The following is a 26,421-nucleotide window of genomic DNA, read 5'->3' on the forward strand; positions in this document are numbered from 1 at the left end:
ATATGAGCCAAATGTTTGAATTCACTAAGATTATTGCAAATTCTGGCTTGTATTTTTATAATAAGCAAAATTCTCAGTTAACACTTATAAGGTCATTAAAAAACACACACGATTTAAAAAAAAAAAAAAAACTCAATGCAGCTCAATCATTGTATATAACTATAGCTTGTTCCAAAATGCTGTAAAGGAAGAGGAAAAAGGGAATTCAGCTAGAGCTGGTTAAAAATAGACCTTCCTTTTTAAAAACATTTATTTTAAGTTCAGGGATACATGTGCAGGTTTGTTACATAGGTAAACTTGTGTCATGAGGGTTTGTTGTACAGATTATTTCATTACCCAGGTATTAAGCCAAGTATCCACTTGTTATTTTTCCTGACGCTCTCCGTCCTCCCACCCTCCAGCCTCCAATAGGCCCCAGTGTGTGTTGCTCCCCTTTATGTGTCCATGTGTTCTCATCATTTAGCTCCCACTTAAAAGTGATAAAATGCGGTATTTGTTGCTGCATTAGTTTGGTAAGGATAATGGCCTCTAGCTCCATCTATGTCCTTGCAAAGGACATGATCTTGTTCTTTCTTATGGCTGTGGTGCGTATACACCATGGAATACTATGCAGAATATTACCTTTTTAAAATTAATTAATTAATTAATTAATTTGAGATGGAGTCTTGCTGTGTTGCCCAGGCTGGAGTGCAGTGGCACAATATTGTCTCACTGCAATCTCTGCCTCTCGGGTTCAAGCAATTCTCCTGCCTCAGCCTCCCAAGTAGCTGGGATTACAGGTGCCCGCCACCATGGCTGGCTAATTTTTGTATTTTCAGTAGAGATGGGGATTCACCATGTTGGCCAGGCTGGTCTTGAACTCCTGACCTTGTGATCTGCCCGCCTTGGCCTCCCAAAGTGCTGGGATTACAGGTGTGAGCCACCATGCCCGGCCATATTACCATTTTAAAACCCAAGCAGTAATATATTCTGTTTCATTTAGTTGATTATGCACTGTTTTGTGACTAAATTTGATAGGTGACAGGCAGAGAAGAAACTACTTGGCTTAGCCCAATTGAATTCTTGTCTCTGAAAAGCAAAACCACATTCCAAACATCACACTGCAAGAGACATTTTTGCATTAGCCTTATATCTGATGCTAGCTTAATAATCTGGATATGTACACTGAAATTGCAAAAGAAAATGAGAGTAAGCAGACTCAGACCATGTGCCAAGGGCTTTGTATTTATTGTCTCATTTTATCTATAAAAAGGAAATTTATTTGGCACATGATTTTGACCCCATTTTACAGATGAAGCCATCTATATTTCTAACAATCAAGTGACTTCCCAAGGTCACAGCTATTAGTAATGGAGCCAGAATTATAATCTTGAGCTTTTGGATTCTTCCTACTGCAACTGGTGGTCCTATGTTATTCTGGACACCATGGAAATACTAGCAAAGACATCCACATACAGGCATGTGGGGACGGACAGATGCTCACATGTCGCCACACATTCAAAGGAAGAATGTCTCAATGTTGTGTGATACAAATGTGGCAATGGAGACATTTTATGTTATTATACTCAGGTTCAACTTTTTAAAGGAAAGTTTTACCTTTTTTTTTTTTTATTTGGGAAACTATCAAAATGGAATGATGGGGCCTCTAACCCTTATACTGAGTTGCAGAATATGTGATTTGCTTGCAGTTCCTGGGAGATGGGGGAGGAGGGAAACCTGCCCGAGTCTCCATGGGAGTTTCTTACGATACACATAACTTGTTTTTCCCTCTCACTAGCAATGCAACATATAGTAATTATAGAAAATTTTAAAATATATAGGCAAACAACAAAACAAAACTCAACTAGCCCCATCATCTAAAAGTAGGTATTCTTTACAACCTGGTGAATATTCTTATATTCTTTTTACACACATGGGCACGCACAGATTTTTGTGTGTGTGTGTTGTTTATTTTAAGACATTTTCATTATTTATTTATTTTTCTTTAGTTCTAAAAAAAATGGGGTACATGTGCAGAACATGCAGGTTTGTTACACAGGTATACATGTGTCATGGTGGTTTGCTGCACCTATTGACCCATCCTGTAAGTTCCCTTCCCTCACCCCTCACCCCAAAACAGGCCCTGGTGTGTGTTGTTCCCCTCCCTGTGTCCATGCGTTCTCATTGTTCAACTCTCACTTATGAGTGAGAACATACAGTGTTTGGTTTTCTGTTCCTGTGTTAGTTTGCTGAGGATGATGGCTTCCAGCTTCATCCATGTCCCTGCAAAGGACATGATATCATTCCTTTTCACGGCTGTGTAGTATTCCATGGCACACACAGATTTTTCAAACTTAAATCAAGCTCCTCAGATTTATTGCTTTTAATTTTTCTATATCTTAATTTAAACAATAAAATAATTCTTTTTACCTTGAAGTAGTTCATTCTAACTGAATTATGAAATAATCAGACACAGTTTGGGCTATGATGGAAAGGTCAACCATGCTTTGCTTTTTCCCAACGGGTGACTTTGCCAGCTGGGTTGATGTCCCTGGATCTGTTCTGCCATTATTTACTAGACAGAGTCTCTGACTAATACCTCATGATCTAATCACTGTCATCAGCCCATCTGTAGACACAACAGAATGCAAATAAAATATCTATGTAATCTATATTGGATGGTTCTTCCTTCTTAGACTCATACATTTAGAAATTTTTATGTTCTTTCCCCTCCACAAGCACAATATGTCTTCTCCTTATTATAGACAGATGCATTTTATTATGTATCACGAGCAAATGCCAGATATTTGTTATGTTTCATTTAATAGGATATTTGTAATGTTTCCTTTAACAGTATAATTACTACAATAATAGGACATCAGAGCTGGAAGGGACTTAATTTAATTAGCTCATTTTACAGGTGGTAAAACTGAGGCTTAGGGAAGACAGGAAAAGCAAATGCTGTTTATTAAATACCTAACATATAACAGAAACTATGCATACTTCTTTCATTTGAAACTACAAACCTATGAGTTAGATATTATTGCCCCCAATTTATAAGAAATTAAACCTCAGAATGATCAAAAACTGACCGAATACCACAAAACTATGAAGAGGTAAAGCCAGGATTCAAACATGAGTCTTTCTGGCTTCACAGCTTTCCCCTGCAATATCCTGCCTTTCTGGAGAGAAATAGCTTAGCTAAACCAGATGGAGGTAGATGGTAGCAGAGCAGGAGCCAGAACCCAGTTTCTCAATGTCTCATCTGTGCCCATATTTCTGCATCCTGTTGTCTTCTTGTATATGGGGCTCAAATAGGATTAAAGCCCCTGCAGCCTTTGCCTCTGAAGTTATTTTGCAAGTAACCAAGCCCAGGAGTTTGCCACGCAAAGATATGTCCAAGTATATATCACTTGTGTGTACACTGAATATGAATTAGAAATACTAGAACCTTTAGATTTCAAATGATGTCATTAATTACAGCAACTATATTGAAAATTAGCCACGTGGAAGACATAAAATCAAAATATATGAATCTTAATGCTACCTGTACTATCAAATAAGATTGGAAAAGTGCCTTCTATATCTAAACGAGGAATGCTCAACATTTAAATAATAGAAATCTTCTTGGGTCTCTGCCCAACTCAGTTCAACATACAAAGCCTGAAGCACATTTTCTTTTTCTGCATCTAGCATGATTTAGCAGCCAGCCCCCAGCCCCTCTGCACAGTGTCTACTTTAAGAAACTGGGAGGAAAGGAAGCAATGAACATTTGTTTCCCGCCTACCATTTGTCAGGCTCTATGTTAGGTGTTTTGCATTTATTACATAATGTTTTATCCTCCCAAGGCCCAGTGAGAGAGTTTATTTTATTTCTAGTTTACATATAAGGAAACCAAAGCTTGGAGAGCTCACTAACTTTTTTACAAGGTCTAATAAGCTTGGGAATTATGCCAAGGTTTAATTTCTCAGCCACAGCCTTGCTTGGAGCTGGCTAGTAATAATAGTCTTAACATAATAAATGTTTATCAGGAATTTCCTTTGCCAAAGACTGCTTGAATTATATGTCTGAATTCTTGTAATGGCCCCAAGTTGTGGGTACTATGTTAGTCCCATCTTATAGATGCATAAGAGGTAAGTGACCTGCATGGAATCATCTAACTATTAAGTATGACATTTGGACACAAACTCAGGAAGGCTAACCTCAAAGATTGTACTGTGAACCATTACTTCCTATTGTTTGGAAGAAAAATAATATCCACATTATTTTGTTAATATATTCATACAAGTGAAAATTATAAAGTGCCACAAGGTCAGCAGAGACAAAGGAAGAGAAAGTTACTGTAGTCTTATGGTGGTACTAGAGACAGGAATAAAAACATTTCAGCCATAGAGGATGGGCGGAGTTTAGATATGTTAAGATGGGGAGAAGGAAAAGAAAGGTTTTTCACTGGAAGGATTTGTGCTGTCATTTAATTTTTGTTTTCTGTCTTAAAATTTGCTAATAGTTCAATCAAACTGGTTAAGATTTCAGTTTTCTGATAGACATAGATAGTATTAGGCATTAACAATTGATGCTCTGAGTCCATTGTGAACCCACAGTTAGTACTTTTCTATTGCTGTGTATCAAATTATCCCAAAATTTAGTGACTTAAAACAACAAACACACTATCTGACAGTTTCTGTGGGTCAAGAATTAAGGAGAGTCTTAGCCGGGCTGTTCGGGTTTAGGGTCTGAGGTGACAGTCACGAGGTTGGCTGGGGCTGTAGTTAGCTGAAAATTTAACTGAGGCTTTCAAGGTGGCTCATGCCCATGACATCTAGCAGGAGGCTTTGAGGCCTTGCTGCATGAGCCTCTCCATAGGCTGCTGGTGTGTCTCATCACGTTGCAACTGACCTTCCCCAAAGCAAGATCCCAAAAAGGAAGCAAGGCAGAAGCCACAAGACATTTTATGACCTAACCTCAGAAGTGATATACTATCACTTATAGCATATTCTTGTGGTCACAGAGACCAAGACTAATTCAGTGTAGGAAGAGACTACACAAGGGCATGAGTGCCAAGAGTCGGGGTTCATCAAGGGCCATTTTGGAAGCTGGCTACCGCAATACACATGTTTTTACAGGGGCAGGACAATTTCAAAAGAAAGAGGGAACATAGCTCATACCCTTAAACAGTTTTTGTTAATATGTCTCACATCATCAAGTGGTTTCAAAATTAGGCACAATATTGCATAATTATGTAGGCTCTCTGGGAGAGAAGTCACCATACCAATGTTAGGTAGCGATTGAATTGTCTTGCATTCATCTATATACAGGCAACAAAAGCTAGGTATTCACACTTTAAAGAAGAGTTAGAGCAAAGTCAATATTTGACCCATATTGTTATAGGAAACAGGGCTGGCTTCCATCTCTTTGGGAGCTATGTCGTTCAACATATGGCTGCACAAGTTGTAGACCTGATTCTTCCTATGAAGTGAATGATGTATCCCTGAAGCTGTGCAACATTAAAGACCTAAGTTGGGGCCCAGAGGAACACAGTAGAGCTGGAACCCTGAGCTGCAATAGTAGAAACAAGGCAGCCACCTCCTCTCCCTGTGTAGCCCACAGAATCAGCCACATATAAAAGGGAACAAATATCAGAACTTTGTGTAGTGCACAGCTCCTTTAATGACAAGTTTAAGCAGAGAGAACTGAGATGTACCAATAACATTTCCTCAGATGTTTTGTTTTCTAGCAAAGTATTCATATGCATAGAAAAAGAAAAACGTTCCAGGATCTATGTACTAAATTTAGTTGTAATAAAAAGTCCAAAAAACTTTTTGGTATATTTTTGTGAAACCTATTTAAGATTAGCAAGTTATTACTGAAAGTTGGGTTATTATAGTTAATGATATTCATCCCCATCATTTGCATTTTGTAGCTTTTCATGAATGATTTTCAATATTGCCACTATAATTAGTGATATTGTACTGGGTTTAATTGTGAGGTGTGAAAGTTCTTATATTTCTAACTCATGTTAGATGTGCAAAATGGTGAGATATAATTTATCTATACAGCCCAGATTCTAAATCTGCCTGACTATAATATACCAGAATCAATACAAAAATTCAAAGACTGCCAGTAAGTCTAGGACATATTACCCTTAATATCAATATTGTCCACAGTATTATCAATCTGCGGGCAATATCTGTGGGCAAATATTAATATCAATATTTGTCCACAGCCTGTGGGACTATCTGACAATTATAATATTTCAGAAAAACTTAAAAGTAAGGATGGGGCATCATCTCTAACCTTTGGAAACTCTCCTAAATAGAAAAGAATAAACATTTTTTTACAATCACTTTTTAACTTAAAAAATAATAATTTAAAAATACAAAAATTTGAAAAAACGATATAGTACAAAGAATAGATATGTACTCTTTTCTCAGATTCACCTATTAAAAAATTGCTTCTCGGCCTTTTGGCTAAGATCAAGTGTAGATTCACCTATTAATAACGTTTTACTCCATTTGCTCTCTCTTGTCTCTATTGATCTATTCATCTAGAGAGGAGTGTAAAATGTGTCTGTGTGCGTATCTGTGTGTACATACACACATAAAATATATACACACATACACACTCATTTTTACACTGTGTATATATGTATATGTATATACATATACACATATATACTTTACACATATATACACACACATTCACATGTTTCTTAACAATGGGGATATATTCTGCAAAATGTGTCATTAGACAATTTTGTCATTGTATGAACATCACAGTGTACTTAAACAAACCTAGATGATATAGACTACTACACACCTAGGCTATATGGTACAGCCTATTGCTCTAGGCTACTAACTTGCACAGCACGTTTTTGTATTGAATAGTTTAGACAACTGCAGCACAATGGTATTTGTGTATCTAAATATAGAAAAGGTACTGTAAAACTATGGTATAGTTATAGGACCACCATTGTATATGTGATCCACCATTGACCAAAATGCCATTATGTGGCACATGATTGTATATATAGAGAGGAGATATTGTTTTATACACACACACACATGCACACATATGTGTCGAGAGAGATGAGGGAGGAAACATATATGTATGATTGTGTGTATTTTTATATGTGATTTTATATATGACTATATATATATATATATATATATACATCTGATTTTTTCTGAACCATCATAATCCTTTATTCCTAATACTTTACTGTGTATTTCTTTCTTTCCTTTTTTTTTTTAAGAGACAGGGTCTCTCTCTGTCACTCAGGCTGGAGTGCAGTGGTATGATGATGGCTCACTGCAGCCTCAAAGTTCTGGGCTCAAGCGATCCTCTTGCCTCAGTTTCCTAAGTAGCTGGGACTACAGGCGTGTGCCACCAAGCCCAGCTAATTTTTTAAATTTTTTTTATAGAAACAAAGTTTCATTATGTTATACAGGCTGGTCTCAAACTCCTGGCCTTAAGTGATCCTCCCTCAAAATGCTGAGATTATAGGCATGAATCACCATGCCTGGCCCATTTCTTAAGAATGGGAATAGTGTCTTGCATAACCACGGCGCATCTATCACCTGAAATAAATTTCACATTGATACTTTAATTTAATCTGCTCCTTGTATTTCAATTTTGTCAGTTGACCCAAAAATGTCCTTTAAAGCACTTTCCTCCTCCAGGACAGGAAGTAGTCTAGGGTCAATTCAGTCTAAGGTTAGAATCCAGTACTGGTCTAGGGGCAGTCTTCTTTTGCCTTCTTTAATCTGGAATACTTTCACACCCTTAATTTGTCTTTAAAAACATTGGCATTTGTGAGAAAAATATGGTTTCCTTTCCCTTTAATTTTGTCTAACATTTTCTCATGATTAGACTTATGTTTATGCATTCTAATCTGGGGTGCTCCAAAGGTGGTTATATATTTCCCTAGACATCACTTCTGGAGGCATCCAATGTCCATTCATCCCTCAGTGGTGATGATAATTTTAATTGCTCAGTGAAGGTGCTGTCCCGTTTCTACTTTGAAACTAATAAGTGTATGGGGGGAAACTTTAAGGCCATGAAAATATCCCGCCCATCATTAAAAATTTTCACCTAGAGTTAGCATCCCTTATCGGTTCGTGCTTGATCTTTACTATGATGGCTGCAAAATGATGATTTTTCAACTTCTGGCACTTCCTCCACGTTGACGAGCCAGCTCTCAGCGTTCTAGTATAAGCGGGAGCCAGGCTGGGTGCAGTGGCTCACTCCTGTAATCCTAGCACTTTGGGAGGCCGAGGCAGGCTGATCACTTGAGGTCAGGAGTTGGAGACCAGCCTGGCCAACATGGCGAAACCCTGTCTCTACCAAAAATACAAAAATTTGCCAGATGTCATGGTGTGTGCTTGTAGTCCCAGCTACTCAAGTGGGCTGAGGCAGGAGAATCCCCTTGAACCTGGGAGGCGGAAGTTGCAGTGAGCCGAGATCACGCCACTACACTCCAGCCTGGGCGACAAGAGTGAAACTCCATCTCAAAAACAAAAAGAAACAAACAAAACCAAGAGCCTTCCCCTATCCTGAATTTATTATATTATTTATGTTTTTTTAAACCAGTTTTAATCTATCCATTTATTATCAAAACTAATGAGTACCCATATATAATGGTTTATTATTCACTAGTGGACTTCATTGTTTTTGTGTTCAAATTGTCACAGATTTGGCCCATATAAGCCCCTTCAAGCTGAGTGCTGCGTTCTTGTGACATGTCCTCTGCATTTCGGGGAATGCTGTTTTAACAAGACATAGTAAGGCTTAACTGTCCACAGCAAGAAGCCCACCGTCATCATTCTTTTCTTATGCCTTACATATACTTCCAATTCAGTTATCTGCTGTTCTGTTATTTTTAATGCAGCACAAAATGCTGGGACCTGAATCTTTAAAAGATCATCATTATCAGAAATAGATATGATGATAGCCTAAAAATGAGGGTGAGACACACCAAAAAAAGACAGAATTTTGAAATAGTGAAATGCTGATATGTATAAAGATAGCCCAAGTCATCAATAGATTATTTTAATTGATTAATTAAATTACATATTTATTAATACTGTGGTTTTCTAAGTATTAGTACTTACCTTAAATGCAGTAATTCTCAAACTGATTTCTGCATCTTAATAAGCTAGAAGCTTTTTATAAATAAATTAATTTATTTATTTATTTTTGAGACAGGGTCTCACTCTGTTGCCCAGGCTAGAGTGCAGTGGCACGAAAATGGCTCACTGCAGACTCAGCCTCTTGGTACAAGTGATCCTCCTGTCTCAGCCTCACCAGTAACTTGACCACAGGCACGTACCACCATGCCCAGCTAATGTTTAAATTTTGTAGAGATGGAGTGTTGCAATGTTGCCCAAGCAGGTCTCAAACTCCTGGGCTCAAGCAATCATCCTGCCATAGCCTCCCAAAGTAAATCCAAAGGGATTACAGGCATGGGCCACTTTACCGTGCCTTATTTTTTAGTGATATATAACATGTGTAGAGCAACATGCACAAATATAAAATATGTGACTTGAACTTTTACAAAAGTTATCACCTTTTCTAAAAAGTACAACCACGACCCAAATCAACATACAATTCCCTACATTTCCAAAGATTTCTTTGTGCTCCTTCCAAGACATCTCTCTCATCAACCTTCTATTATGGTATATGAGATTTGCTTATTCTTGAACTTCATGTAAATGGAATCATGTGGTATGTAGTCTTTCAGGGCTTGCATCTTTTGTTCGACATCATATCTAAGAGATTCGTCCTTGTTGCTGCATGTAGCAGTAGTTTTTTTTTTTTATGTCTGACACTGTATGAAGACATTACAATTATGTTTATACATTTTCTTGTTGATGGATTGTTCCCAGTTTGGGGTCATTATGAATAAATCTGCTGTGGACATGCTGGTCCATGTCATGGGTCTAGTATGTTTACCCATGTTTATGTAAACAAAGTCTTCCAAGGTGATCTTTACAAGTGATGTTCCCGTCAGCATTGCGTGGGTGCTCCAGTTCCTCCTTATTCTCACCAATACTGGCATTAAGTGATTTTAAAATTTTAGCCAGATTATAGCCTCATTGAGGCTATAATTTGAATCTACCTCTAAGTAATGTCGCTGAGTATCTTTTCATATGCTTATTTGAACATTTGAAAATCATTTTTTGTATGAAGTGTCTGTTCAAGTTTTTGGTCCATTTAAAAAAAATTGAGTTGAGCTATCTTTTTGTTGCTGTTTAAGGAGATCTTTTACATATTCTGGTTATAAGTCCTTTGTTAAATATGTATTGAAAATATCTTCTCCCAGTCTGTGGCTTGCTTTTCCAATCTCCTAATGGTGTCTTTCTCATTTTTTTTCTTTTTTTTAAGTAGGCATGTAGTTTATTTTTACCGAGTTCTTGAATATATAAACAGAAAGATGCTTGTAATATTCTCTTATTCTCTTATGTCCTTTTAATTGTTTTAGGATCCATAGTAATAACTCCTATTTAATTCCTGATATTGATGATTCATATCTTTTTTTAATTTTACAAGTCTTGCTGGAGTTTAATTAATCATTGATTTTTTTCTTTGGAAAAGTGATATTTTTGTTTCATTTATTTTTCAACTCCTAAAATTTTTAATTTCCTTTACCTGCTTTTATCTTTATTAACTCTTACCTCCTGTTTGCTTTAGATTTATTTTTTCTTCTTCTTTTAAGTTTCTAAGATAGAAACTTACATTATTGATTTGAAATATTTTATCTTATCTAAATAAACATTTAGTGCAATAAATGTCCCAACCAGCACTGTTTATCTCACATACTTTAATATGTTACATTTTTAGTGGTGTCTTATGATGAACAGAGGTTCTTAATTTTAATGGCATCAGCATGTCTATCTATTCTTTTGTGATTAGTGATTTTTATGCCCTGCTTAAAAATTTTTTGAAGGTCATAAAAATACTCTTTTATGAAAATTTTTCTTTTAGAAATGTTATTATTATTAACCTTTAATTATATTTTATTATTAACCTTTAATTATATTTTATTATTAACCTTTAATTTTACTATTAACCTTTCATATTTAAGTCCATGATCCATTTGGAATTTAATTTTGTGTGAGGCAGGGATCAAGGTTTATTTTCTTCCACCATATATATACTTGCGTAACCACAAACTATTTCTTGAAAAGTCCATCCTTTCCCCACTATCTTGTAGTGGGACCCTTGTCATAGCCAAGTGACTGTTCATATCTAGGTCTGTTTGTAGGTTCTGTATGCTTTTCTGTTGATCTGTTTATCTTACTTTCTTTTTGTGTTCTATGTCTTTATAATAAGTCTTGATATCTTCTACTGTAATCCTCCAACTTTACTCTTATTTGTCAAGATTGTGCTGGTCTTCTCCCTCTGCATTTTCATATACATGTTAGAATCTGCTTGTCAAATTCCAAAAAAAAAAACCCACTGAGATTTCGATTGGAATTACATTGAACCCATAGGTCAATTTGACAAGATTGATGCCTTGATAATATTGTGTCTTTCAATCCATGAGCATGATTATTGCATATTATCTCACTTTTCACTTACTTAGGTCTTCTTAGTTTTTTTCAGTAATGTTTTATAGTTTTTCATGCAGAGGACTTGCTTATCTTTTTAAAAATTTATTGATAGATATTTGATGGTTTTGATGCTATTGTAAATGGTACTTTAAATTTTTCATTTTCTAATTTTGCTAATATATAGAGAAAATGATTTTGGGGGGATTTTTTGTCTGTTTTTATAAAGGGAAAGCAAGTTTGTTAAGAAAGCAAAGGAATAAAAGAATGGCTACTGTATTGGCAGAGGCATGGGCCACTCAGCTGCTTATACTTACTGTTAGTTCTTAATTATATGCTAAACAAAGGGTGGATTATTCATGAGTTTTCCAGGAAAGGGGTGGGCGGTTCCCAGAGCTTAGGGTTCCTCCCCTTTTTAGACCATATAGGATGACTTCTGGATGTTGGTATGGCATCTGTAAACTGTCATGGCTCTGATGGGAGTGTCTTTTAGCATGCTAATTCATTATAATTAGCGTATAATCAGCAGTGAGGACGACCAGAGGTCAATCTGGTTGCCATCTTGGTTTCGGTGGGTTCTGGCTGACTTCTTTACCACAACCTGTTTTAGCAGCAAGGTCTTTGTGACCTGTATCTTGTGCCAGCCTCATATCTCTTCCTGTGACTTAGAATGCCTAACTTTCTGGGAATGCAGCCTGGTAGGTCTCAGCCTTATTTTACCCAGCCCTTATTCCAGATGGATTTGCTCTGGTTCAAATGCCTCTGACATTTCCCCCTCCCTTTTTACAAGGGAACCCTTAATCCTAAGGGTTGTAGAAGGACAAAGATCCAGCTTCCATAACTGCTTCAGGTTGAATAGGGGTGATGATATTCCTAATTATTAGGGTCTCTGGTACTCAGGGTAGAGAGGAGCTCAGTTAGAAAGCATACATATGGCAAGGGTCATTCATAACTCTCAGATCTGGCAAAAGATGATATCTGGAAGAATAATAAGTGTTCAATTTAAGAAAATATTCAGTAAGCTTATCCGGCATTCCTACACAAAGAGTACAACAGCAAATATATTCCACAACAGTAAAGGAAAATTATTCCAAGTAAACTAAATAAGAAGGCTTTCCATGAACTGGGCAATTGTTGGAACCAACCTGATATGGAGTCACTAGCTGATTCCAATATGTGCCCAGAATTAAAAGTATTAATCCAGATTGTTGCATTACCCATTCCCTTTTGTTTCTTCTGAGCAGCACCCAGAGATTACTTGTTAGTTCACAAGCATAAGCAGGGTTAGTCTAAATTGCAGGAAAAAAAAAAAAAAAAACAAACGTAAAAACAACTGATGAGACTAGAATCTAATAACAGGTGAACCACAGTTCTTGAAACATAATTTTTCTCTCTCCAGTCTCCCACTTTTGCTAAAGACAAATCATAATAGAACCAATTTGTTTGCAAAAGTAAACCTTAGTCTTATACTTGCCCTGATTATTTGTATAAAGTGCAGCAAGAATAATTACTTTTCACATAGGCTTTTAAATTGGCTTTGATGGAACTTTATTCCATAAAGAAACTCAGATAAGAGTTTTCTAAAGCCAAGCCCAGCCATGGCTTTGTATCATTAAATATCTATATGATTCCTCTCCTCTTGAGGTCCCTAGATAACCTGGGGTTGCTGGGCCTGTCAGAAAGTGTTATTCTTAGGGATCAATGCAATAAGAAGAGCTAACTATCTTAAATATATATGCACCCAATACGGGAGCACCCAGATTCATAAAGCAAGTCCTTAGAGACCTACAGAGATTTAGACTACCACACAATAATAATGGGAGACTTTAACACCCCACTGTCAACATTAGACAGATCAACGAGACAGAAAGTTAACAAGGATACCCAGGAATTGAACTCAGCTCTGCACCAAGTGGACCTAATAGACATCTACAGAACTCTCCACCCCAAATCAACAGAATATACATTCTTCTCAGCACATCGCACTTATTCCAAAATTGACCACATAGTTGGAAGTAAAGCACTCCTCAGCAAATGTAAAAGAACAGAAATTATAACAAACTGTCTCTCAGACCACAGTGCAATCAAACTAGAACTCAGGATTAAGAAACTCACTCAAAACCGCTCAACTACATGGAAACTGAACAACCTGCTCCTGAATGACTACTGGGTACACAACGAAATGAAGGCAGAAATAAAGATGTTCTTTGAAAGAAAATGTTATTCTTTACTTACCATAGGTCAGGAGCCCTGTACAGGTACTGTGTAGACAAGGTATGAGGCCAGTTTTCCCAAGGGGCTTTTATTGGCTCTATAAGTCAAATTTGCTTCCTTAAAGGGAACCACGCCAATCCCATCAAAGCCTTGGTAAAATAACCAATTTCTCCAATTGTGTCCTGTTGCAAAAGAATGCAGATTCTTATTGCACTTATGCAAACAACTATATTGCCATAAGTTAAGAATATTCACAAATAGTTTCCAAATTTTGGAGAAATCAGGAAGAGAGAAAGAAATGTGCTCCAAATTTTGTTCACAGGAGTACACTTTACTCAATTGTTAAAAGTTGTCAATAAAAACAAAAGTTTCCTTGACTCCAAAATCGGCCAATCAGTGCTGCAATCTATTTCCTTTGGGTCTGGAGTCTCCTCAATATCATCCTTTCACGGTTCATAAGGAAGACGTTACTAGAAAGGGGTCCCGATCCAGACCCCAAGAGAGGGTTCTTGGATTTCACCCAAGAAAGAATTTGAGGCAAATCCATAGAGTAAAGTTAAAGCAAGTTTATTAAGAATCCAAAGGAATAAAAGAATGGCTACTCCATAGGCAGAGCAGCAAAAAAATGATGATTTATACTGACATTATATCCAGTGACATTGTGAAAATTACTTATTTCTAACAGTCTGTGGATTCTTGTGAATTCCATAGGTATAAAATCATAACATATATGACTAACAACAATTTTATTCTTGCCTTCCAATCATTATATCTCTGGAAATTTTTTTTACTTGCCTTACTTCCCTGGCCAGGACCTCCAGTATAATGTTAAATAGAAGTGATGAGAGTGGATAGAGTTGAGAGTCTTTTGAAAATCTAGGTATACAGGTCTCATCTCCTCAAATTCTGATTCAGTAGGTTCAGATTGGGGGCCTGAAAAACAGACATTTTAACAAGTATGACAAGTTATTCTGATGTAGGGGTGTCCTAGAAACACATTTTGAGTAATATTTTTAAAGGGTAAGGTTTACTTACTTGAAAAATTTTCTTAATGGGGATGGGATATCACATCCTTCTTTCTCCCTCCCCTTCTCACCTCCATCCTCTTCCATAGCAGATGGATGTATGAAGTGTAATTTTCCTGAGCACTCTGTTGGGCTGCTTCTTTTTCTTTGGCTGTAGTTCTGGATATAACACACATTTAAGAGTCTACAGTGTTAAAATGTTGACTGGTTTTCGGAAAAGAAAAAGAGAAAATGCCTTCTTCCTAAGTCAGGAGTCATATTTAGAAAGAAGCAATCATGGGTGGCAGTGGGGTGGGGAGGGTGCATAAAAACTACATTTAGAAGTCATTGAGGTCACAGTTGAATTCAATGCTTCTGTACAGATGCCTATATCCACATATGCACACATATAAACAATCATGTGGGTGTTGTCACATGATGGAAACAGCATGAGGGGGAAAAATAGATTCTAAAGGATGCAGAGTTATATCAAATAGACTTAAAAAATAGGAAATCACCTGGGTAGAAGTATGGATGTCATGTGGTTTTCTAAATATAATTCATTACAAAGGACCGATGTATTTTCTTAGATTAAGAGACAAAATACACCACAGATATTTATGGAAAGCAGAGATACAAGAATAGCTACAAATAACGCTTGAGTATTGGAGTTAGGCAGCGCCTTTAAGATCATGATATCTGACCCTTGCATTTTTATAGCGGAGGTGACTGGGACCCATGCTGGTGACTTGCCCAGTGTCACTTGTGTGGGGTAGTAGCACTACTGGCAGTGGCATCCACCATCTTGATGCCTACCCCTAGCGTTCTTCCACTGATGTCACGCAGCCGGATGTTTTATGAAAAGAGGTCATGAATATGAAAGGAGTCCCAGAGATTAAAGAATGTGGAAATTTTGGGACAAGCCCATAAAAATGAGTCCTTTGTATAGGGTAGCAGGGGATACATGAAAAGGGACTGACTGTGTGGAACTGTTATGAAGACTAAGGAAGGGTGTGAGAAAAGAAAGGCAAAGTAAAAAGAGAATAGAAAAAATTAGATGAAAGACAAAGAAAAAGAAAGTAAATCACAGAAGTCAAGAAATGGAAGATAACAACTAGAAATAAAAATGTGATAAAAGAATTCAAGGCTGGACACAATGGCTCAGGCCTGTAATGCCAACACTTTGGGAGGCTGAGTTGGGCGGAATGCTTGAAACCAGGAGTTTGAGACCAGCTACGTCAACATAGTGAAACTCTATCTCTACAAAAAATATAAAAATTAGCCAGGCTTGGTGGAGGCATGTAGCTGTGGTCCCAGCTACTTAGAAGGTTGAGGTGGAAGGATTGCTTGAGCCTGGGGAGGTGGAGTCTGCAGTGAGTTGAGACTGCATCACTGCACTCCAACCTGGGTGACAGAGTGAGAGCCTGTCTCAAAAAGAATACAACAACACAGAGATAAATGTAGTATTTCTATGCCCATTTTTGTCAAAAGTTTAGCTATCTGGAATTATTTCAATAATAAAATAGCCTATAATGAAATAATACAAAAGTGCATTTAAACTCCTTTGAAGAAGGATAAAGCTAAAGTGGTAGCAATATTGAGTTCCTAATCCTCTAAAATGTTAAATGAATAAGAAACAGAAATTCAAAGATGTACTTCTCTGAAATGGCAGAGCTAAGTGTAGATATTCCTCCAGATGACTTTATCATTTTTCCAGAGACATGGCTGATGAATGAGAATACAAAGGAATGGGGAATTCCAAATTCTGAACAATCAAATAGATTGCATTAATTCACAGGAGGCACCATTTATACAGTATTTAGAATTGTTTATTTCCTTACATTTTGCACTTCCTTAAGAACCTGAACCCGAAAGTTGTAACCAATAGATTGGTTTACAGCCTGTTAGTCCTTTAAAAGTATTAACTTTCATAATTCATTTGATGAGCCATAGGACTCCGTTGCACCCTTGGAAGAGGAGGCCTTCACTTTAAAACTATGTTTAACAGTGATAAATGGGACATAATAATGAGGCATATGTCATAGAAAAGTGAATCTGAAAGGTGGCTAATCAGTCAAATATACATACTTAGCAAATCCAAATACTAGTTAAGGGCATAGGATTTGAAATCAGGCATACATGGATTTGGTCCCCAGTTCAGCCACTCATTAGTTATGAGTACTCACAACCCTCCTTCACTTCTTTTCTTTTTTTTCTTCTTCCTTCTTCTCTCCCTCCCTCTCTTCCTTTACTTTATTCAAAAATAAATGTTGGTCAGCTGTGGCGGCTCATGCTTGTATTCCCAGCACTTTGAGAGACCCAGGCAGGAGGATCCTTTGAGGCCAAGGATGTGAGATCAGCTTGGACAACATATTGAGACTGCATCTCTACAAAAAAGAAAAAAAAATTAGTTGGGCTTGGTGGTGCATGCCTGTAGTCCTAGGTACTCAGGAGGCTTGGGTGGAAGGATTGCTTGAGCCCAAGGAGGTCAGGGCTGTAGTGAGTTAAGGTCATGCCATTGCACTCCAGCCTGGGAGACAGAGAGAGACCTTGTCTCAAAACAAACAAAAAAGACTTGCCGAAAATTTAATTACTATATGCTGGGTTCATGCCATAAACTAATGAGCTAGTCCTTCACATTTCTGAGAGAGAACAGGAAATGTTTATAGTTAAGAAATTTGTGGTGTGTCACTTAAGCAAAGGTGCAGATACAAAAATGAGCCAGATTTGTTGGGGTGGCTCCAAGCAGACTGGAGGTAAATAATGGGAGATGAGGATGGGAAAGACAGGTTGCAGAGGGCTCTGAATGCCGGAATAACCAGTTTCAGATTAACATAGAGAACTGGCCAACAATTAGAAATCAGATTAGGGAGATAGCCTAGCAAAGGATGGGATTATTTCAAGAATGATGGATTACTAAGTATTTCAGACAAGCCAAGAAAGAATTAATTTTGACTATTAGAAGGACATGGATAGAAGGCTTTTAAAACAACAGAAACCAATGACGGGGATGAAAGGACGAGATTGGAGTGTAAAAACAGAGACTGATGGCCAGGAGTTCCATGGGAAGGTTAAACAGAATGGGAAGGAAACATTATGGTACAGATAGAGGAAGCAGCAAGGCCAAAGGCAGGTATATTTTTCCTAAAATGAGTAGTTACTATGCATGTGTGAAAGTAAAAGACCAATGAAGAGAGAAGATTCTAGAATGAGAAAAGGCAAGTGGAGAGTTAGAAGTGACCGCTGAAGTGGAGAGGGAGGGCTTGCACAGTCAGATCAGCACTTCCCCTGAGTCCACACTGAGATGCCCTTTGTAGCAGGGAGGGAGCCAAGGTACGATTTAATCTGTGTACTCCAGGTGGGCACTTATTAGATAGAAGAGTGGTAAACTCAGGCCACAAAAAGACTAAGTACCTACAGCTGCAGAAAGACAAACATTAAAGGGTTTAGCCCATCAATAGGTTCAGCAGGAGCATCAAACCATTCTTATTCACACCCTAGAAACCTTTCTAGGTTCTTCTGCTGTGTTACAGGGAGGGTTGCAGGGGGCAGTGCAGGCGTTCAAAGAAATGTAAAGTCCCCTTGATCATCTCTCCTGCAGAAACAATGGTGCCAGGTTGTAGAGGCTACAAGTCCAACCCAAACACTATTATTTGTGCTCTAAGTGACCAAATAAAGAGGAATTCGGTTAAAATGAATGAGTACTTATGTAGAGATAACACATCCCAGAAGTTAGTGGTTAGAAAAGGCCACTCAATTCTGCATGCATATGCCTACTTTACATTCAAAATACCAACTCTAGAAACCTTACTGCCAAACTGCTCCCAAACTTGTAGACATTTTTCCTCCACTCCCCACCTCTAAGTTGTAAGGGGGCAGATAAGAAAACTTCTGAGGATTTCAGATCTAGTTCTCTTTCTGTTTGAGCTCTTGGCTGACAGTAAGGGAGTAGAGAGGGCTGGGCTGGGCACAATGCCCTCCTCCATGACCAGCGGGACCAGGGCTTGCACCCCAGGAGTGGTAACTCCACGCAGGGAGCTGGGACCGCTGGCGCGGCACGCTCACATAGAGCAGCCTGTGGGTGAAGGAGACCGTAGTGTGCACTTGGGCAGAGTAAGCGCGTTTGGCGGGAGAGGGCACAGTGCTGACTGGGCATCTCTGCGTTGGAGTCGTCCCTTTCGCATGAGCCTATCTGTGCCAAGGGCTGGAAACTGGGGCCGCAGACGGGAGGCGGGGTGTCAGCCGAGAGCACTGGCCCCTCGGCCCTGTGGCTAGGAGAGGAGTTTAGGGGAGCCCCGGGCGCCAGCCAGGGATAGCCTGATCTCTGCTCCAGTCCACAGATCCTTAACGGATTTTCTTTCTCTCCCTTCACCCCTTTCTCTCCTTTGCTCTCTTTCTTTCTCTCTCCCTCTTTTTTTTCCTTTTTCCCTCTCTTTCCCACTCCCTCCCCACCCCTTCCCTTCCTCTCCCCTCCCCCTTCCCCTCCCCCTCCCCCGTGTGCGAGCCTCTTCCTCTCCCCTCCTCCCCCTTCCGCCTCTCTCCCTCTCCCTCCGTCTCCTTCTCCCTCTCAGCTCGCCGGGCGACCCTGCTCCTGCCTCCCACATTAATGGCGGCATCCTCGGAGGATGATATAGACCGGCGGCCCATCCGGAGAGTGCGCTCCAAGAGCGACACGCCGTACCTCGCGGAGGCCAGGATCTCCTTTAACCTGGGGGCAGGTAAGAACGCTCTCGGCGCCGCGCCCCCGCCCCCGCCCTGCTCCCTCCCTCCCTGGCTGCTGCGCCCCCGCCCCTCCCGGGCGCCCTCCCCGCCGCCCCCCGCAGTCGGGCGCTCAACACTCGCGCTCTTTGTGTCTCCGGTGCGCAGAGGGCGTGTGTGCGAGCTACGGGGTGGGGGAGGGCGGCGCGTGCAGCCCCGCATCCGCCTGAGTCCCACGCGGGCTTCCCCGGCACGGGGAGGAGGAAGTGCTGTCAGTGACCACAGTGATCCCCGGAATAACCCGGAGCCCGGGCCGCGCGCCCATGCGCAGGCTGCGGGCGCGGGGTCTGGCGAGGCTCCCCAGGCGAGGTTGGCTGGCGCGGCTACTACGGGGTGGAACTTGTTGGTGACATTCAGACTCTGTTGGCTTTGACGGGTTGACGCCGCCGCTGCGGTGTTGGAGTGGGGAGAGGGGGCGGGGCTGGCCGCCAGGAACGGAACCTTTTCCTTGCACCAAGCAGCTGGGAAGCTACCGTGCTGGTCATAATAGCATGGTCTGGAGAATGCACATTAGGTGACTTGATGCTGTCCCTGGAACTAGTGCCCAAAGTGGCCCAGATCGAATTAAGTGAAAAGGGTAACTGAGGTACATGAAGGAGAGAAGAAATGAGAAAGGAAGATAGGGAGGAAAGGAAGGAAACAAGGAGGGAAGGCAGTGGGGTGCCAGGGAAGAAAAGAAGGGAGGGAAGGAAGGAAGGAAAGAAGGGGGGAAGGAAGGGAGGAGGGAGGGGGAAGGAAAGCAACAGAAGGAGGACTGAGGGATTCAGAGTCAAAAAATGCCTCAGTTGAGTCCACTGACGGTTACTCAATGAGAAAAGTCCAGCGTCTACTGTTCCCTCTGTTGCCGCTGCTCCCAACTCGCCTCTAGAGTGCCTTACTCGTGTGTGGTCACTATCACTGGGAAGAAGTTGTTCACTACTAACTTCATAGCTCTGCCTTTTCTGAATGACTCCTAAGCTTCCATCCTAGTTTGTTTTCTCTTCCTGTCCAAGGTCACTTATTATTCTAGCAACTACAATAAAAGTGAGGGCATTTTCCTGAAGACTGCCTTTCAAAATAAGTTTAAAAAGCAGATGATACCTTTTACTTTAGGAAACTAAACTCTTGGAAATGGGACTAAATCAAACAAAATGTGTGTGTGCGTGTGCGTGTGCGTGCATGGTGCATGTGTTGGAGCAAAGAGAACCTTCAGATGATGGGTATTTATGCCCTGTTGAGAAGTTTCGACAAAAGAGAAAACTGCGTAGAAAAACAAGATGCACTGACTAAGCAACCATACCCTTATGGCTGGAAGAATGGTAACTGAATGTGCCAGAGTGGCCAACTGCCTTGGAATATAATTTTCCTGTCTTGATGATTTGTTGTTTTAATCATGTATATCTTGTCACTTCTTAAATGTTTGCCTCTAACTTTGGAGCTGAAGACAAGACAAGTTTATTTAGAAAGCTTTGGCATTTTCTATGGCATGCTGTAGTAGTCCATGGCTCCCACTTTGCAATTGTTAATCCCCTACTTCTGTGTTCCAGATTCAGCATATGGTTGTGAGGGGTCTCACAAAGGACCGATAACAGTTTCTTTTAGGAGCAATATTGTTTTCCCAACCAAGTGATATTAGAAATTATTAGTCTGTCGACCCCTTTGCTTAGCCCAGGAGGAACAGAGCCAAAGCAGCAGTTAGTAAGTGTTGTTTACCTTCTACTAGTACTTTTCTCACAAAACAGTAAAATAAAGTGCTAAACAAGAGTTTCAAGTTTCAGCTGCTACTTAATTACATTGAGCCACTTTGTCACCAGATTAAACCTAGTGACTTGCAATCTTTTATTCTGGTTAAATTGCTCTGGAGTCCAATTTAAAGATTGGCTCAGACAGGACTTTTCTCTGTTTCATCTGGAAATAAATAAGCCAGACAAGCACTCAGTCCCTTCTATATGTCCCTTAAAATACTCCTAATGTAAAGTGTCAAGAAAGACACCAGTAAGAGAAATGCAGAGAGGATATTGTTAAAGGAGGAAGGGCGTTAGCAGCCTGCTCTGTACTGCACTCAGGGGAGCTGTCCTCCCTTGGTAGTGCTGAAGCGACACAGAGAAGTGACTGTAAGGTGGACAGTGGAGGGATGGGTACCCTTTCCCTCCTGTGATGGAATCCCAAAGAAAATGCATAAGATCAGGCTACCAAAAACTTTTTCATCCCTCTCCACCTACATTTGCTGCCTATTTACTACGCATCACGCCTACTGCTCCGCTGCTCAAATCGGGTGTTTATGCTCTAATTTTGCGCCAACTGCTCACTCCTGGGGCTTGTTTATTTCCAGCTGGTTTCTGGTTGCTTCCCTAACAAAGTAAGATCCACTCACAGATGTGCCTTTCTCCCGCATTTAAGAGTAATTGTAACTCCTGGTTTTAAAAGCAAACAGCCTTGTTTATCTCCTTAAGCAGCAAGTTGTAATTAAACTATTAGTGTTGTTATCAGCATTGCTGAACAGAGAAGCATGCACACTCCCAATAAATTACATAATCTGGGCATAGAGATAATTTTGTTATATCTTAACCACAATTTATGAACACTTAAGCAAGGAAGCAGTCCTGTGCCCTTTCTTTCCACTCCTGCCCCCAAACAATTACTTATTGTTTATTCTTTCCAGAGAAAATTTTTATTGGCTTAAACTATTTATGTTTAATATTTGCTTTCCCACACCACTAATTATACATAAACCCATGTCTGATATTTTAGAGGTTTAGCAATGCTTCAAGGAATATACATATATTCCTTTTACTTGGCTATCACTAAATCTTTAAACTAATCGTCCAGTTGCCAAATAAAGTGGACTGGGCATTTTGAATACTAATTAAACACTTAAGGATTTTTCAACTGCACCCTATCTCCAACAGTACTTAATAATATCATTTCAGAAATAACTCCACAGCTTGAGTGAAGGATATACTTCTTCACCTACAGTGGCAAATCAGTCAAAGAATAGCACCAAAATGTGGGTCTTTCATCAATGTATGAAGATGCTAATTTCAAGTTTCAGCTAAAATGGAGAGCATAGATAACAGAAATTTTCTGAACCATGACTTTTATTTTTCTAAGAGTCCTTTTTCTAGGTTTTTAACTTCTGTTCAGCGTTTAGTAGACACAAACATTGATAGATGATTGAAGATGGTATGAGTGCAAAAGAAAATTAAGTCAATATATCTGTTGAAGGTTACCCAGACACATCAAAGATTAAAACATTCAAAAAGGGATTTTTCCCCTAAGGAATTCAAATGTGTTAAAAGGACATCCTGGAACAGAAGAGTCTGTTCACACTATTAGTAGCAAGTGTTTCTAATTGTATTCTCACTTAGCGTGAACCCATCACTGACATTTATCTTGTAAGAGTGTAGCCTGCCTTATGAGGTCATTCATTCACTGCATTGCAGTCAGTGCAATGAAGAGTTGCAGCTCATCTGGCAGGTACTTTCACATGGGCTAGTGTATTCTATTTATCTTTATATTGACAGTATATGGAGGATTACCTGATACATAGAAGTTGCTGAAACTGAAAAAATCTATAATTACACACTAAAGTGAATGAAAGTAAGTAGAAAAATTAAGCACATCTTATATTTCTTAAAGGGGTGTCAAAAGAAGGAAAGAAAGTCATCCTGATGATTTAGGATAGTTTAAAACACAAAACCAATATTAGGCACTATTGAGAAAAATGTGTCCTTTTCTAATCATGAGGAGGTTTAACTACTGTTGATATATCAGAATTGCTTTGTATGGGGGAGAATTTAAATTAACAGTATGGTCAACACCAGCATAATTATTATCTTTGGAAAGCTGAGATCTGTTTTGGTTCTGGATGTCCACCAAGGATAGCTGTTTCTGGCCTTCACTGGTCTCTTTCACCCTTTCAGGCCCAGAGGACAATGGCAGTCAGAACTGGCTTGGTATGGTTTCCTATAAGGATGGATGGGTCTACAAAAAGAAGTTATAAACTAGGTCCCAGGGTACCTCTCTTCCACCCTTATCGCTTAGCTAAATAATGGAGGCCCATGATATAGAGAAGTGGCAGCTCAGAATGTGCCATCGTCACTTAGCAATGAGAACTGTCCCTAGGCAAATTGTAAATATATATATATATATTTTTTTTTTTTTTGAGACAGAGTCTCACTCTGTCACCCAGGCTGGAGTGCAGTGGTGCCATCTTGGCTCACTGCAAGTTCGCCTCCCAGGTTCGCGCCATTCTCCTGTCTCAGCCTCCTGAGTAGCTGGGACTACAGGCACTCGCCACCACTCCTGGCTATTTTTTTTTCTTGTATTTTTAGTGGAGACGGGGTTTCGCTTTATTAGCCAAGATGGTCTCGATCTCCTGACCTCCTGACCCACCCACCTTGGCCTCCCAAAGTGCTGGGATTACAGGCATGAGCTACTGCACCCGGCCTGGCAAATTGTAAATATTATTGCCATCCTGATCTGAGATTGCTTCACCAACCTAAAGGTTTTGATAGGCATCCTCCTTCACTCTTTTGCTGAAGAATGCCAGTGTGTTCCTCACTATATTTTTTGTTACTGATTGTAAATTGAAGGCAGACCATGTGGGTCTGGCTTTTATTTGGTGGCCCAAACTCTTAAGTATTGCTTCCTGTATTTGGTAGGCAGAATTCAAATGGTGGATCTCACAGCTCACCAGGAGCCTCTAGTGTGGAAGCCTTCCCTCCTTCTGTGCTATATATAGTTAGAACTAGCTAACCTGATAATCTCATTATGTCATACATTAAGATGGTACCAGTGAAGATCACCCCAGATAGTGTAATGAATATTTAAAAGGTACAAGAAAGTAAGTACAGTTGGCCTTCGGCATTCATGGGTTCCACATCTGTGGATTCAACCAACCAGGGATGGGACATATTTTTAGAAAATGAATGGCTGCGTCTGTACTGAACATGTAAAGAGTTATCTCATTATTTCCTAAATGATACAATATAACAACTATTTACATAACATTTACACTGTATTAGGTATTATAAGTAATCTAGAGATAATTTAAAGTATACAGGAGGATGTGCGTAGGTTATATGCAAATACTACACCATTTTATATAAGGGATTTGAGTATCCACGCATTTTGTTATTCGCAGGGGATCTTGGAACCAATCTCATGATTACCAAGGGATGGCTGCAATTAACACTATGAGTAAATGGGAAGCCCTTTCCCATAAATATTTAATTTGTGAAACAACTTGAATACAGAATCTATGTTGGGTAATTAAATTTTCTTAGAATCTTTGGTCTGAGCATCATTATTATTTTTAAACATGTAAGTATGGTATTTGCAATTATCTTGTGGCTACATGGTAAATTACTTTTTTGGTTTGTCTATATATGTCTATATAATTTAATTCTGTAAAATCCCACAGAGGCGTGTTTTATAGGAAATATGTGAGGCAAGAGTCAGAAGAATTTGATTCTAATGCATCACTTTCCTAAGACCATGGGCAAACCATTTAACCTTTTGGGGTTTGATTCACTCAGCTCTAAGATGAGGGTTTTAGATTTAAAGTCTCTGAAGTCCCATTCAATCAAAAAATAACTGATACTTCTAACTCTAGCTGTATTACTGGATACATACTATACCTGATTTTATAGACAGTCTTATTTGTTGTATAAAACATATAAAATAGCCTCATTACAATAAGAATGAAAATATTTGATCACAGCAAAGTTATGGAAATTTTTGAGTTAAAAGAAGAATGAATCTCTATTATATAGGCACATTTATATACAAAATATTAGTTAACATATTTTTAATTTGAATATTCAGGGATTAGAGTCTTAATACAGTTGATGATCTCTAGATATTTGTTGTATAATAGAATAAGATATTAAAGAAATTTTAGCAATAAATGGAGAGTGGGGAAACTAAATACTAATTCGGCTCCTAATTGGCATTTCAAGTCTTTTAACCTGTTCTCCTTTATAATTAAAATTAAACGGGTATGTAAGATCTATATTTCCCCTTTACCCTTTTAGATTACCAGGGAAGGTAAACATGTGGGCAGACCAGCTAAATGGCAGAATCCTACAAAGCAACAAAGTATCTCTTTGGAATTCACTGAAAGAAGGATCCTAACCTCTAAGCACCGACCTAGCCATGAACTACAAAGAAACTTCTTTCCCTTTTTCTTCACGGGCATATAAACTGACAGGTTCATCACCTACTGGTCATAATAAATGCAGCAGAGGCACATTAATACATTTTCATACATAGATTCTAACACTAAAGCAAAAAAAATGTAAAGTTATTTATGGAGTTGCTTTTTGACATATGCAACTTGAATTCATGATCATTATTTAGTGTACAAGAATTAAAATTCAGGTGGGAACAGAAGACTATTTGTAGAGCTTTGTTTCTCCTTGAGTTCATGGGGTGAAAAAGGGGACATACATTACAGCCAATGTCTTGTAAGGGCCTGAAAGAACAGTTGATTAACATTTTCTTCATTGTATGGTACAAGAGAAACTCTAGTATTTCATATTTTGTTCCTCACTTTCCTTACCCACTTTGGTAGGTGCTAAAGTGGATGTGATTTCGGGGTGGGGGAGTGGGCAGTGTTGACATTTTAATTGCTTTAATTTACAAGTCTTCTATATAATGAAGGGTAGTTAAATAAAAGACAATCAATTTTATGGCCTTGTTGAATGATGACAGATTAGCATGACTTTCTACACAGTTACTGAAGGACAATAGGAATAATATCACACTAGTAGTTGTTTAACATTTGTGAATGTAAGTGCGGTGTAAAAGCCTGTAGGCTTTCTATTGATCCTTTTTGCCACATTTGTATACATTAAACTAGCAATTGAGCAGCAGAATCTTTGATAGCAAATACTTGGGCTGTAACTGTAGATGAGACTTTAATATACATCTTG

At 39.0% G+C, this 26,421-nt stretch overlaps 1 protein-coding gene, 1 long non-coding RNA gene and 1 pseudogene across 2 annotated transcripts in view; 2 read left to right on the top strand and 1 right to left on the bottom strand.

Moving 5' to 3' along the window:
- PHACTR1 (phosphatase and actin regulator 1) overlaps positions 1–26,421 on the top strand; it is a 571,703-nt gene that overhangs the window by 12,673 nt on the left and 532,609 nt on the right. The window contains exon 3 of the mRNA XM_054557205.2: positions 19,318–19,464. Within this exon, the coding sequence (XP_054413180.1) occupies positions 19,318–19,464 (147 nt within the window). The remainder of the gene's footprint in view (positions 1–19,317; positions 19,465–26,421) is intronic.
- LOC112134115 (U2 spliceosomal RNA) lies at positions 6,427–6,585 on the top strand (annotated as a pseudogene).
- LOC129059881 (uncharacterized) lies at positions 14,557–19,168 on the bottom strand. The gene is made up of 3 exons (XR_008526012.2): positions 16,933–19,168; positions 14,778–14,926; positions 14,557–14,675 (listed from the first exon to the last, which is right to left on the bottom strand). It is a non-coding gene; the product is annotated as an uncharacterized LOC129059881 (long non-coding RNA).

The sequence above is a fragment of the Pongo abelii genome, chromosome 5 (assembly GCF_028885655.2).
Source record: "Pongo abelii isolate AG06213 chromosome 5, NHGRI_mPonAbe1-v2.0_pri, whole genome shotgun sequence".
In the NCBI taxonomy this organism is placed as follows: Eukaryota; Metazoa; Chordata; class Mammalia; order Primates; family Hominidae; genus Pongo; species Pongo abelii.